This window comes from Accipiter gentilis, chromosome 5 (genome assembly GCF_929443795.1).
Source record: "Accipiter gentilis chromosome 5, bAccGen1.1, whole genome shotgun sequence".
In the NCBI taxonomy this organism is placed as follows: Eukaryota; Metazoa; Chordata; class Aves; order Accipitriformes; family Accipitridae; genus Astur; species Astur gentilis.
In genome coordinates this window covers 29,104,265-29,119,978 of record NC_064884.1, presented here as the reverse complement: position 1 = coordinate 29,119,978, position 15,714 = coordinate 29,104,265, and the positions used below count along the sequence as shown (strand labels likewise).

At 41.0% G+C, this 15,714-nt stretch overlaps 1 protein-coding gene across 2 annotated transcripts in view; it reads right to left on the bottom strand.

The window, feature by feature from the left end:
• PHACTR2 (phosphatase and actin regulator 2) overlaps positions 1–15,714 on the bottom strand; it is a 140,935-nt gene that overhangs the window by 18,887 nt on the left and 106,334 nt on the right. Inside the window, exons 5-8 of one of the 2 annotated variants that reach the window (XM_049800216.1) lie at positions 7,354–7,590; positions 3,296–3,848; positions 1,891–2,093; positions 104–260 (exon numbers count right to left, since the gene is read on the bottom strand). In XM_049800216.1, coding sequence (XP_049656173.1) covers positions 104–260; positions 1,891–2,093; positions 3,296–3,848; positions 7,354–7,590 — 1,150 coding nt within the window. The remainder of the gene's footprint in view (positions 1–103; positions 261–1,890; positions 2,094–3,295; positions 3,849–7,353; positions 7,591–15,714) is intronic. The other variant, XM_049800217.1, reaches the window with a different exon arrangement.

The window sequence follows — 15,714 nt, the reverse complement described above, 5'->3', positions numbered from 1 at the left end:
CACATATTGGGCTGCATTTAAAACGTGAACCCAGTGTTCTTGATTCTCTTCCTCCACCTCTGCCCAGTGAAACCACATTTACTGTGCAAAGTAATAGAGATACCTCACTAGCTTCGTTCCAATCTGGTGTCTGATTTCCTGCCTCTCCTCTTCAGACGTACGCTGCAAGATGTTTTTGTCTTCTAATTCTTTCTTAGATGGTCTGTTGCCAAGTTTGATAGCAAGAGTATCCCTACGACGAATTTTACTTGCCAAAGAGCCTGAGGAAAGGAGGAGGAGGAGGGTAGATTTAGTTCATTCATGCTTAGGTTACAGACACAAACTCTGAGTAAGAACCTTAATACCTCCCCAAAGCAGCCTTGTTCCCACATGCAGGAGAGGAATTTTAATAAACATCAAAAGAAAAATAGCTTTAGCTCAGTTCAAAACAATATAAAGCTGAAAGGCTTGGATGAAAAAGCTAGCAGCCAAATTGATAGAGGAGTTTTACAAACATCACTTGTCATCTGTGAAGTGATAGGATAAAAATGATAAATCTACGCTTGAGTGTCTTTGAAGTCTGGTACATTACAGGTTGGTTTATTTATCTAGTTAGTACATCTAGCAATGTGCTGCTCTTTTTCTTCAGCCTTAAATGGTTTAGTCTCGTTCTGTCATCATTTCCCTCATTCTTTCAAATATTTCTCAATCAAATACCACTTAGTTCTTCTACGGCGCTTCTCATCTTTAACTGATTTGTAAATTACAACAAAAAATACAGTTTAGAAAGTGCTCTGAGTGCTTGTAAAGCAACCTAGGCAGGAACCCCCAGGCACCAAAGCAATCTCTTCATCCATAAAGCAGATAACAGTAGGGACAAGGGCCATGCAATTTTGTCAGCCTTAGCTTCAGCCAGCTGTGGAAGGAAGGGTATTTTTCACAGCCTTTATTCCTTCCCTTGCCTCTTGACCTTCTGACTAAAGGGGCTACATATGTCCTAGTTTGCCAGATTTTCACCACATAAGGCAGTCTGGTAAAACCACAGGCTCCCAGCTCACTTCTCATAAGACATTGTGCTGCTGTCTGAATACATAATTTTTTGGTTGCTACTGCTTTGGATCATATTCAAACCAAACGCAGAACTGCAGAAGACTTCAGCCTCTTGAGCTATCTGGCGCTTTACCTTCTGCTGCACTAGTAGCCACGGGAAAAAAAACCAATGTTCATTTTCTCTCACCCCCCTTGGGTACACAGCACTTTTGTGTTCAGGCCTTCTTCACTAAGGCCAGTGAAGCACCTCCTCCTGAATGGCTGCAGGCAAGGCTCTCAAGCCATGGTTTGACGGTCATTTTATTCTAACATAAGGCCACCCTGCAGGTGGTAGAGGTAGTGTTGCCCTCCTCTCTACCCCTGACAGCCTGTTGCTGCCACCTCCTTTGCCCCAGCAAAGGTGCAGCCATGGCGTGAGTTGGATCAGGGAACCATTTCTACTGAAAATCAGCTAAACAATAGCCACCACTGCAAAAAATAAACATGAGCGCTGGCCTAAGGGAAGAATGAACAGCTGGGAGCAAGCATTAGGCAGAAGGTGAGCAGGACAACCCCCTTCAGCAGCAGCAAGCACTTCTGCCAAATGAGAGTGATGATATAGCCATGATCCCAGATGAAATTTCAAAGCTGTAAAATTAGATGTAATCCACTGTGATCTGCTCTGTCTGCTAAGGTGCTCCGACAATCACAATTATCTGGGAGAAGCGGGACAGTCATTTCTCAGTAGTGGTGAAATACTAAATCATCTAAAACCATCCTATGCAGCCATACCTCTCGTTACTTCGCATTAGCATGCCGCGTGCACGCTCACATAACGCAATGTGCAAAAGGTAGCCTGCAACTTCTCAGCGGGATGCTTACTTTCAGCACTTGCATTATCATCATCGTCATCGTCGTCATCATCATCCGTGTACAGTATTGGCCCATCGGAGTCCGAGTCGCTGCTGTGGCTCTCTCTGCCACTTTCACTCTCAGGAGGGGCAGCAGCGTCAGAAGCCTCCTCCACCGGTTCAGAGTGTGCCTGGTCAGGTGCCTCCGCTTCTTGGTCTTCTTTGGTAGCCAAGCTGTTAATTCATAAGCAGACACGGTGTCACATTAATGCAAGCAGCACAGAACACAAATGGGAGACAGACTGTATAAGCAAGTATGAAAATAAAAGTCCTGTTATTCAAAGTAACTTCTCCTTTCTAAAAAACTTAAATATATAAAGTATGCAGATGTGTACATGTATCTGTGTGTATGTATGTTAGGAAAAAAGATGCAAACTATCTGGAACAATCTGCAAAGCCTGTGTAAGGAAAAATCCTAATTCTTTTTTGTTTCCTGTGGGATGGGACCAACACTACAAAAGCAAGTCAGAGAGTGGATGGGAGTGCAAAGCTTCCTCTTCTGGAAGCCTAACTCTACTGTAAACACAGTTTTTACTGCTATTGAGTCCAAAATGTTCATGCCCATCACCGATTAACATGGAAATCAGCAGCAGAGTGCCCTCGGCCTTGGGAAAATCTTTATGTAAAGGAAGGGTAGAGCAAAGGGAGAAGCAGCACAGGAGCATAATGCTGGCACAGAGGTACCAGCACGGATTTAAAGGAAAGTCCCTAGGCCACTGGTGTCTAGACTAAAGCCTCTTGGGTTGTTATGAAAGATGCTCGTTCTTGTGGCAGGGAAAAGACAGATTAATAAGCCAGTTTCTTTTTTGCTGCCAACCGTTTTCCTTAAAAAATGTAATTATGACCCGTCTCTTGACTAGATTTTATAGCATCTGAGACTTAGACAAACTATTAGGCAGCTATTAGACAGTCCAAACACCTAGTAGACGAAGCCTGAAACTGTCATTTTCAAGTGTGCAAGTAAATTCAGCTATTGAATTGAGAGCTTTAGCAGTGAGATGTTTAATGATATTCACAAAATAGTAAAAACCCCCTTGTAATTCAGCATCATTTCTTGTTTGCCTTTATGAGAGAGAAATAAAAGTGTTACCAGCTACTAGCTGAACTGCTGACTGCAGCGGTCACATTAAGCCACGCAACGACATAGGAGGCAGGTTATGAGCAATGACCTTCTGGGGAAATATGAGGTACTGCAGGTGAATGGCTCAAAGGCACTGGCAAGGAACAAATTTGTGCTGCGATGCAACGCAAACTATTACCAGTCAGCAGAAGAAACAGAAGAGATCCCTACGTGCCTACGGTGCCCCTTATGCGAAGAAATGTGGCTTCCTCGGAATGGGTCTTACCACTCATCCACGACAGCCATATCGTCTTACCTTTTTGTGTCTTCTCTGCTCGCATCTGGACCACTGCCTAGGGCCGTACTGCTCAGGCTCTCGTCCGTGCTATGCTCAGTCTGAAGAAGAGGTTTAGTATCTGACGCGGGGCCGGCCGGCCCCGCCACGCAGTCGTCTGACACATCTTGGGCATCTGAGGAGACCGCGGGCTGACCAGTTGCAGCAGGAAAGGGAGGTGGAAGTGGAGGTGGCGGGGGGGCAGCGGTGGGAGGAGGGGGGACAATGAGCTTGTTCGGCTGGTCTGCGACCTCTGTTTCAGAAATCACTATGGAAGGCTGCTCAGGCTCGGGTTTTTCTGCCTTTGCTTCCAACCTGTTGTTGGCTGTGGCACCTGAGGGGGAAGCAGCAGCCCCATCTGGCGCTGTTCGTGGGGCTGACTGTTTCCCAGGTTTTTTCTTGCCCCTGGGAGTCCCTGATGTGCCTGATTTGCTGGAGGTCTCCTTAGAGGCTTTGGGATGAGATGATGTGGACGAAGGAGATGGTGATGAAGAGGACTTGGAGACTGGTGGTTTTTTTGCATGAGAGGAACTAGCTAAAATAAGAAAAAAGAAAAGGCTTTTTACAGTCTTGCAAATATATTATTTTTGCACTGTTCTTTCTGCTGATATTTAGAAAATGAAAAAATTACACTTGATACATCTACAATCCTTCATCTGTATGTTTGAGATGAGTAAATGTTGCAGCTGAAACTTCACCTTTGAGGTGGGAAAAACTGAAACGATGAATACTTGCCCAAGAACAGTGGAGGGGATCAACCTTACAAATGGGTGAGAGTTTGACTCTAGCATTCTGCATTGGCCCATTACAACTTGCCTGGACATCATCTAAAAAGTCAACTCCTTATTCCAAACGTGTTTACTGTGATTTTCCTTATGCTTTTCAATGAACACCTCAGTACCATTATGGATATCAGTCAATTACCTTTCACAATGTTATCGCTAGTGGTGCGCTCCTAGTTAATGGCAAGCAGCAGAGATGTACTTGCAAGTCCAGTTGGACATGTTCATAAAACAGAGGCAGAAACCACCAATTCCACTCTGCACAAATGATCTCCAGAAGGGAGGAGGCATTGAAGGCCTCCTGTATGTACTGAAGGTGTTCGTCTTACCAGTGACCAACTCAGGTAGCCTTGAAAATGTAGTGAAACAAGGTTTTGCCTCTAGCTGTACAAGCTGGCCAGTGATGCTGCTGTTTAATCCTGTGATTCTTACCATATTGAAGCATGTATGTATAATGCCCAAGTTTGCAAGAGATTTCAGCTAGCCTGCATGCCCATGTGCATTCCAGCCACATTTCTGATTGCTGTGTTGATGCACACATCACCTGGACTGGGAGTTTCAAACCTGTGACTTTCATTTAAAAAGCAATAAAAATGACAACCATCTTATGATTCAGTCCTTTTCATCAAAATGCATCCAACTCAAATACTTCTGCTATAGTAAAAATGCATTAACCTCTAGAGAACAAATGAAAGCATTATAAAGCTACACAGCAGCCCTGTAGCTAAGCTTACCGAGTAAAACAGAAAGCTGTAACAGAAATCTGCTGAAAGGCCTACTTTACTTATAAGCATTTAAGTAAAAACAAAACCCCAGCAGATTAGGATAGAACCAAAATACAGATACTGGCCATAATAAGCTCACGATATAAAAATAGCTTTCACAGTGAGACTGTTCTCAGTCTCAAAGAAGATGGAAAATAATTCAAAAGACATATTATGCCGTCCTCGTCTGTAGCTGAGTGTTACGGTTGATAAACGTTTAAAATCCTGTGAGGCTTTCAGTACATCTGAAAAAACCCACAGAAACTTCAGGCAAATCACTGTCCCTTTTTGTGCTGCAAGGTGACTGTAATGGGCACTGTACCGAATCTACTGATACCGCACTCATCATCCACACAAAGTACAAATCACTGACTTAACTTACCAGCAAATCAAAAAGAAGCAAAGAAATGGTATAGGCAGCAGTTTGCAATTGCAGTGGAAATAGATGGTGGCTCTAATCTGCATATTATTTCACAGTAACCTTTCTGAGTAAGTTGGTAGTAAGAAAGGGCTCTGGTTCTAATCCAGCAAAGCACTTCAACACAGGCTGGAGGTCAACAGAAGCAGCTACACGCTTAGAGTTAAGAACTCCAAGATAATACAAATATACAACCACGCTATAATTGTTGCTGGGAAAATGTCTAAAGAAGTTTCCATTGAAAAAACCCTTACATTATTCTCAGAACCTTTCTGGACCTGCAATCAGATAGAGAAACTTGAAAGACTTCTCCCGGGGGAAAAAAACCTACAGTTTCATGTGGGTCAAAAGTACTATTGCTATTGTTGGTTTTGACTGGGCCAGCTGACAATTTTCTGTCATGCTTCTTTTTCAGTAGAAGATTTGAATTTTGATTAAATAAAAAATTTCACGGCTGTTATTTGCCTTTTGACACATGTCCATGCCCATGTTTAAGTCCCCTTATCCCAATTCCACTCTTTCAGTTTGGAAACCTACTGTGGTGCCCGCAGGAGAGCTGTGGCTCAGTTACTTATATTCCTCTTCCCCTTCATGGGACTGGATCACTGCCTGAATCATGTGTTCACTTTCTGACAAACCTCTTGTACTAATACTGCTCCTGATTAGCTCTATTTATTAAGTATTGCCCCACTTCAAATGAACACAATGTACTTTTACTGTTGGAAGAAATTACCAGTAGAATAGGTACTATGTTATATAAGGAATACATGGATATATTTCACACTCATGTGGTCTCCAGCATTGCATGACATTTCAGCGAGGCTACTAAAAGACAAATCTGGAATCCGAATGCATTTTAATTTAAGAACTCAGATACCTGAGAGCTTATTACCAACCACTGATATAAAGATTTCTTTATGTGATGGGTTGTTTTGTTTCTGAAAGGTCTGCTGTTATAAAGTTCCTTCACCTAGGAAGAACTGAGTTTTCCAGCTGCATGTGAAATACAACAGCAAATTCTGGGTTTTCAGAATGTTTATTCTTGTGGTGGTCTGATGTAGTAAGGACAGTTAATACCAAGTTAATGGAAATTTTATGGCAAAGTTATTATTGTAACTCTAGCAGTCTTGCAATGTTTTCAAACAGTCCTCTTCTGTGTGCTTCAAATACAAAACGTGCCAATACATGCAAGCTATGAAGAGGTATACTTGGGAGAGAAAACTGGAGGGACTGAAGGGCTTTCAAAGAGTGACAGAGGATTGAAAACACAAGGCTTGTATAAGTTTGCCAATGCATATATACAGTCTGTTCATCACAATACTGCTTGTGTTCAAATTATATTTGGATGCTTTAATTTTGGTCATCACCTAAATAACAACCATTCAAACTCGAGATCAGTACCTTAAGAATGGCTACCTATAATCTTTAATCTAGCATCACTGCTGATTTAAAAGTGTAGTGACAAACACATCTGCTCTGTGCCTGATGATTGACATTGTCCACTTCCAGTGTGTATTTAGAATCACAGCAAGCCATCAAACAGCTCACGGAAGCCTGGCCATTTCTAATGAGTTTGGTTTTTTTTTCAGCTAAAACAACTGTTACTCAACAGTTTTTAAAGATGTCTTCATGGTTTTATCCTTTACATCTCTGAGATCTTGTAATCTTGTCAAATGACTTGGAATAGTAGACATTTCCAACAGAAAGTTACAGCAATACCGAAGTAGTTTTACTTTGGGGCAACTCATCTATTTGGTTTCAGAAGTCACCTTTTTCCCTGCTGATTCTTCAGCAGTTCTCTGGGTCTTTTTGTTGCCAGCATTCACACTTGAACTGGGAATTCAATATCGTCTCTGATGTGCTTGGTGTTTCATTAAACGTTGAAACGATTTGTCCATTGTCTGGGGTGACTGCAGACAGCAGCACCAGAGCTCAGCGGGAAGCTAGCTAAAAACATCCATGGCATGCTCTTTAGTAACGCTGCTATGTACCAAGGCAAAAGTTATTTTAAGACCAAGCCAAGCACCCCCATGCACATGCACCCACCATAACTGGCACTGCCTGTGCAGTACTCACCAGCTTCTCGATTTGCACTGTGACTTGTTGGCTTGGGTGGTGGGAGAGGAGGCTGCTTAGCAGGAGCCTTTCCCTTTTTTTTAGCATGAGGTGCTTCGTTATTCTTATGGCTGGTGGTGGTGGAAGCAGCAATAGCATTTTTTGGTGGTAGTGGAGCTTTTTTAGATTTAGGCTTAGGCTTGGGTAGTGGTGGAGCATGGGGTGCCGGTATTTCTGGGCAGTGATCAGTAGTGCTCTCTATGGATAAGAAAGTGAACAGAAGCCAACTGACACAGACATATGCCACATACATTCAACAGCAAGCTTGACAACAATGACTACTTTTTGCTGCTTGAGCTCTTGGGAATCAGGAGAGAAGTCTTCATCTCCTGCCTCTTATTGAAGTATTATCTCAGAAAAAAATTACTGTCCATCTCAATTCAAGTCTTCTCATGGAAGATTTTTGCCTGGCACTTCTCTCAGTCTCATCTATTCTAGACCTCCAAGGATCATCCTTAATGTTCAGTATCCCCAACTAGACTGCTGGCTGCAAACCAAACAAGGGAAAAGCCATTCACCCCAACAAATTCCCTCATCTTCTTTCCAGCCCTCTGAGATCAACAGGCTATAAAACTCAGATTCATGTGAATCTGAATGTGAACAGGGTCATTCTCTCAGCCCTGGGTTCAAGCATGGATATGCAGCTGAAATTTTGCCCTGAAGCAACCCATTCTCCTAAGCTGCAGACTGCTTGCTTATAGCAACTTTATTTGGGGTATCTTCCCCAGGGTATTTCTACTCTTCAGAAAGAGATGAAGCTAAATCAAATAGGATATCATTTGCCATGGGAATGCTTTCCTCTCCTGCAAGCTCTTTGGGTACTGTTACAAGACTGCCCTTCCAAGAATCAGCAGTTCCTTAGTCAATGGGAATCTGGACTCTATCTACATTGCATTGTGCAATAGGAACGCCTCTGTAGAGTGAAAGAGGTAGCACTGAGGACCCAATGTCCAATATATCTTTCAGGAGACTTGACTTTGGACTAGCTTCAGGCTAGTTCTGTAGATTGCATGCCCAGTAGCGGTGGGAGCACAAGATCCTGAATGCATCTTTTGGCTTAGTTTCATCCAAAAGAAACCTGGCTTGTGTGCTCTGCAAACCAAAGAAGAGTAAGTGGGGATGACCAGGAAATTCACTTCAAAAGTGCACACCTAATGCCAACTGTAATGTTAATGTAGGTGAGCCATGTACGGTCAACATAAAATTTGCAACATAATTGCTATGGTTGTAAGACTACCTGTTCCCAGATGGGAATCTTTATCTATTCAATTACACCAACTCTGCCCAGTTGGCCTCACGATAGCCTTCCGAAACCTTCCAGAAAAAGGATATTATAAAAGCAAGAGCATACCATCAGAATCGTATGGGCTTTATTTGCATGTTACTAAACATGTGGTTGGGGAACAAAGGGGCCAAGCAAATACTGCAAGGACTTCTAACAGTCTCTTTTATCACTTGAGAGGGAACCAATTAATTTCTTGCAGTATGTTCCTATTAAAGCCTCACTCTTACACACATTAAATGGCCATTCCTGGCTCTCTTCCTTCCCATGTAAAAGATTCCCAAGAGATAAGCAGCACCTTTTCATTTTAAGATTAGTAGATGAAAAACAAATCATGTGTTGGACAACAATGACATTCTTCATCTCAGAAACAAAGCCTTTTCAACCTCTAGCTTAAGGCTTGTTAACATGAACCTAAAGCATCACCTGCAGTTATTAAAAGCAACATGCAGACATATGCCTCTTCATGAACTGAAGGAATTAACATTAACTGTCCAGTGTCTTTCTCCTTTGTTTCCAGCACATTATAGACTAGTATGTTTTTGCTAATGCTTTGCAAGAACCATTGCATAGCAACCTTGTACAGCTTTCAGATTCTTTCGAGCACAGATTCTTCTACTGCCTCTTTGTTTTCCAGAGAAAACTTTGGACCAGAAAAAGACTTCGGAAGAAGAAAGAAACATACATGTTTGTTACATTTTGCTCTCCTCTTTTATAGCAAAGAGCATCTCCTTGTGAAATTATACCTACCTTCAAAGCTGAAAAACTAATTTAATTCTGAAAAAGCAGGACATTTTAAAATTTTAATTCCATTAATAACAAACATGGCAAGAGAAGATAAGATTTTGTATTTTGAAGATCTTGAAGGACTTAAACACCTATATACCATTACTGTGTTTTGTTTCCCATTATATTAGTAAATATTAAAAAGAGAATGATAACCTAGTAAAAAGAAATACACCATTCACCATATTCTAGAGTAATACAGAGCATTCATTTAGAATTTCAATCTACATTAAACTATATAACTGTGTTAGAATTCTGATTAATAAAAACAGTACAAAATACAAGGCTAAAGCTTTACTTAGTTGCAAATAATCATATCTTAGTGACAACTGACTAATAATTTTCAAATTTTCTTTAGAGAAATAACTAAAAACTATAAATGAAAACCAAAAGTGGAACAGTTCATTCATATCAAAGTTCTCGCTTGCAGAATTCAGTTGTGATTAAAACTGGCAATTTATATAACTTTGATTATAGCTGAAATACCTTGACATCACTGGGATATCATCTTTATCTAGGACAGCTCTTTCCATACTGTTATGTACATCACATCAAAAACTGGCAGACTCTTTCTGCACAGCAGCATCCTATCTGCTCAGATACTTACAGTTCTGTTCAAGTCTTGACTTCCCCTTGATTACGTACATGCCCTTTTCTTGGCCTTGACCAATGAATCTTCTTTTTGCTCATAGCCATGAGAAAAGCTGTGGTGAAGATGATTGCCTTGGACCATATCAACCCTCTTGGCATCTTAATTAGCTTTGTCATTTTTATCTTTGTTAATCTTTTTTATCTCATCAGATATAAACTTGACTGGCCTCAGTGTCAGTCTGATCTTGCCCAAACTATTGTTTCTCATGTACTCTTGAGATACAGATTTCCAGTTCCTACCTGACCAGTCCATTACACCAGCTTTTGCCAGCGACAAGCCAAGTTTTGAAGCAGATGCTTTTCATTGCTTTTCCTCTGCTGCCCCTCAGGCTTTCGGAACATTCACCGACTGTCCTCCCTCAAACTCCCCTCTGCTGCGATACCAAAGCTGACAATTTTTAGGCTGCCGGCATTGTGCTTGTTATCCTGGTCTGGTCCCCTCTTGTTTTTCAGTGCCTAACCACAGCGTCCTCCCTTTCACTGTAAGTCCACTGGAACTTTTTTGTGGTTTTCTGCATTTATGTAAGACACTACAATAAATTGCTGGTACATACATAAGTACTGTAGTAATACAAATAACTAATAACAGCAACAGCGGCTTGATCTTGAACAGTGACAGGGATGGTTTGATGTCTGTAAATGGCTTGAGATGCCATTATGTTGTAAATGGACCTCCCTCACATGATTCGGTGTGAATATGGACCCTTGGTCTTCATGTCTGCTCTTTCTTTTGCACCTTTTGCCAGAACAAGGAGGCATCTGAATCAGTTCAGACCCATCTATTTGTTCAAGCCAATCCCCCAGGTCCCTCGGTACCAGCTGCAATATATTTTTATTGCTGTTGTTTTTCTTAATGTAGACATCTGTTCATCACAAATTGACCTTTTAACAAAAGGTCTCCAAAAGGTCATCAGATAGGAATATCTTTTATTCACTGCTGCCTTGATCAAGACATCTGCTGTAAAAGCAATACGTCTATAAATCACTCTTTAAATAGGAAAGCAAAGCAAATGTTAATGTCTCATTAAGCATTTGGATCAATAATATGTTTATGTTTAGAATAAATTTTCCAAAGGCCAGATTTTCAAGAAAGCTCACTTTGAGACCAGCTTTTCTTGTTCCCAGAAACTGTGATTGGGGCCGGACCATTAAGAAAGCTGTGTTCTTATGTAAACACCTAAATGATGGTCAGGGTTACGAAGTACTCAGTATACAACAGCTCTTACAGAGACTCATCAAGGCTCAAAGACTTTCAGAGAGATGCCAGTGTGCCATAAGCACTGGAAAATCAGATGACTTATTTTGGAAGCTAAATCTGGGACCTTTTGCAAACTCTGGACCAAATGGACCTATGAAATTCCTAGGCATAGTTTCAGAAGCCATACATGACTGGGTTGTATAATACAATAATTTTTTCTTTACTTTTTGTTATACAGTACTAGCATTTTTGCTTCTACAGCTACAGCAGTGACATGAAGATAGCTCATGGAAAACCAGTAGCGCTGCAGCACAAGCATATAATCTATATCAACTGCAAAGCACTCTTCTCCTGGAAGATGAGTCAGTGGAGTAACACTATGTAAAATGGAAGTTGGAAATAACATATGATTTGTTTGCAGGATGACACCCTGCAAAATGAAACTCAGTAAGAGTTTTGGGAATCATGAGTTTTCTTTCCAGCCTATGCAGAGAGCTGTGTTTTGATTAAACAAAACCCAGGAAGCTGTCATTCAGAAACATGGAAGACAGGGCAAGACAAGGTGTCTTTTGTCTCTTTTTTGGACTCATTGACTGTGCTGATGCAGGTGGTCAACTCATACAAATGCCTTCATAAACTTCAGATTTAACCAGCTCCATTTTTTGTTACTGCTATTGCTACTAAAATTCTGTTCAAGAAAAGACCCATTCTAATAGTTAGAAAGCTTCCTTTAATTTCCAGTCTAAATGTATTTCAAGCCACTGTTTATTCCTTTCTACTTGTGCTCTCTCCTGGCTACATACCAACTTGTTACATTCATCAAAAGCACTCAGGCTCTCTCAGGCTCTGTTTTGCTAGGCTGAACAAGAACAGCTGTCTCACGATGCTTTTCACAGCTCTCTGCAGTTTCGAATTCATCCTTCTTGAAGATGGATGAGCAGATCTGTACATCTGCAGACAACAGCACCATGTGCAAAAGGTCTTGTAACAGAGACAGTGTAGAAAACAGGAGAGGGGAGAAAGGGACAGGTGTAACATCTGACCTAAAGCAACTACATTCATATATTTTGCGTTGGTTCCAAGATAAGAAAGGAAAAAAACCCACTGCCTGTCATTTTACATTGCTAACTATCCAACTTCAGCATAAAAGGTAAGCTGTTAAACCAAGAGAGAATACCTAAAACATCTTCACTGTCAGCTGCATGCTTTTACCATTTCTTGGTCTATGGGAGACTTGGAAATTGAAAGGCATGTAGACTTCTACATTCCCTTACACGTTCTGTATAGATATGCTCGAATAATTCAATGATTAGTTCATTAAAATCACATCTACAATCATATTTCTGGAGTCACATTAGGATCTCTTTCCTATGAAAGAAAATAAATACAGCAACTTTACAAATCACAAGCTTTCCTCTACCACTCAACTTTTATGGGTGAAAGCCCATGCCTCTCACGTCAGCCTACTGGCATCAGACAGCCTGGCTGACTTAGTGGCCAGGCTCTGCCCAAATACAGCTTTATCTAGAGTAGCTTTCCTTTCAAGAAGATTTGGATTCAGCCTCATTTACACTGTTCAGGTGATGAATCGAAGATATACTATTCTTAGAAGAATTGGGTTTAGCCAGCAAATAACTCAGATGGAGTGAGAGATTATTTGGGAGTCAGGCAAAAGAAAAACCCTTTTATGCATGGTGTTCATATCAATGATCTACAGGGCTCAGGAGTGTAGGGAGCCAGCTAGGCACACAACAGAGAAGAAAGTCTGCTTGTCTCTCACAGTGAGTGGTTTGCAGGATTAGTCTTCTGAGAGAAAGCAGGCTCTTGCCTGAGACCCTGGAAGATGAGGGTTACTATCATAAATTCAACAGGCTTTGTTCCACTTTGGGGGAATAAAGCAAAGACTTCTGAGATAAGGAACATAGAAAATTTGACTTTGAAGAACATTCATTGATAGACAAACTAAAGCATTGGTCAGCAATGGTGCACGCTCATAAGACCAGAGCTTGTGCCTCCAACCTTCTTTTTTTCGTTACCCATGAGAAAAAGAAAAGATTAAATTTAATGGCAGATTTAAGGGACAGCAGACAAAGTATAGAGGAAAGAACCTCTGAACCCAACATATTAAGACCTTGAACCTTTGCCAGCTCTGATATTAGAGTTATCCCGTGGAGAAAAAACATTATGTGCATGTATCCCATGAATTCATTTGGAAACAGGACTACAAACTGTTTCCTTCACTGAAGGACATCAGAAAACCTGAGATGATCAGTCTACTATAAATGGCATAGGAACACCATCTTATTATCCTGCCATAAAGTAGAAATTTCCTTTTAAACACCCTGCTTGAATGACTGACATCTCATCATTACTACAAACAGTAACAGTTACACTATTAAATTGCCAAAGGGAATTATTTCACCAAATACGAAAGGCACCTGTGAGCTGACAGGTAGCAGATGGGTACACGGTTTATGGAACTGCCTGGCAGCACAGGGAACAGCTTTCAGGGGTCAACTTCTTCACTCAGTTCTGCCTAACTCATTTTTACACTGCATGGCTGAGCCTATTGTTTGCCCTGTTGATACTGTATTTCTGTGGCTTATGCTGAAACAACTTTTCTCCTTTAACTTCTTTTAACTCGTAACATATTCCACATTCTACGATGCATTGCTGCCAACTCTCACCATATTACCACAATGTGCCTGTATCACTTGTCCTGTTTAAGCTTCCAGCTCCAACAGTCATCATATTTATATGAGAAAGCCATTTTCAAGACCCACTTGAACAAAAGAGCAAGTAAAGACCAGCACCATTTTATAAAAGCATTTTAAAATAACCTCGTAACTTTCAGGGGCTAAGATGCATTTTTTTTTAAATATTTTGATTCAGCCAGAGTTGGAACTGCAGCACACCATGCTACTAAACAGCAGGAATTAATCCTGTCTTCAGGTCTTATAAACATGGAAAGTGTATATAACTTCCTTCAAGATCTACACATAAGAGCTCATGACTCTAAAAAGCCTAACATTAGCCTCACTAAAGATGAACTCCTTGCATCCATTGCTCCTGACTGTCTGGCTAGTATTCATGCCACCTATCTCAGTTCTCATGATGGAGGGTTGTGATCTGAAGTACCAGCACGTTTTATGGTGTGAGCAGAAGACAGTGAGCTAGGTATTCCTGCTTCAGCTCTGATTTTCATGCTCTGTGAGTGTTAGCAAACCTGCACTCTGTGGTTGCTAATTCCTTGCTCTGCCAGTGGGTGTGGGTGTAATGCATACCTACTGCATCTGCCCTAAAAAATCACCCAGGATTAACCTGTCAGGTGAGAGGCACTTGTGAGATGCAGTGGGCCTTACTCTTCCACTGAGTTCAACAGACTGGCTCACCTTCTTGCTTAATGTGCTATAAAGTAAAGAATAACTGAAGTGTATACACAATGACTTTCCAGCGAGTTGTACTGATTTGCACTGTGTAACACTGTAGCTAATGTGTGGAATTGAGCCTTAACACCTTTTTTGGCCAGACTATTCCTCTGCAATAAATCTGCCTTGTTCCTTTTCAGGGGACTCAAGATACTTATGTGTAGAAGAAGTTCATGTTTAGATGTAAGAGGAAAGTATACTTGAAGTGTTTTGCATCTTCTATATGGTCATACTGACATTCTATGAAGCCTAGAATACCAAGTTTGCTCATTTTTTGTTTTCCTTCTCCTTCCTCCATATATACTTCATTTTCTGATAGGGACTGGACTGTTAGCTATATATTCTTCTGTACTGAGTCTACTCCTGTACAGAAATAATTTTTCATTTCTCCCTGTAAGGTCAACACAATATATAGGGAGTGCAGAGTGTAATAATGTGTTTGAAATAGATATTGAACCCTTCCTGCTTCATTGGAGTTCTACATTCTGCAAAGTCAGATAGAGGGGACTTCAACATAGTTAGAAATGTGTATTTCTAAAAAAACTCTGTACCTTAGGAAAAATTCCAAGACCTGACAGTTCCAAAAGGCTGTATTTAGGGATGCATAAAATAATAAGTGGTCTGATCTAACCCCAAAGTTAACCTGAGCCATTTTAAAGGAGTTTTGCATGGCTTTTTTAACTCTTTTCCCCTGACCCAATACACATCTGGTTCTAGTTGGCACCAGAAGATAGATGTATTTAACTGTCATGAAAAAGGCTAATCTTGTATTTCTGTCTTGTTGGGAGACAGGAAGTACTAGAAATCTCACAAGAAAGGCAGTTGTCCTTGGACATCTAGCCACTTTTTACATAGTCAAGTGATTTACACAGCTCAGAGAAGACTTTAAATTTTTGTGTTAGCTGAACTGACCCTCTCAACCTCCAGAGGCTCATTCATCACTAGGTAGAGGTTACTAGAAGACATTGGAAAGGCAG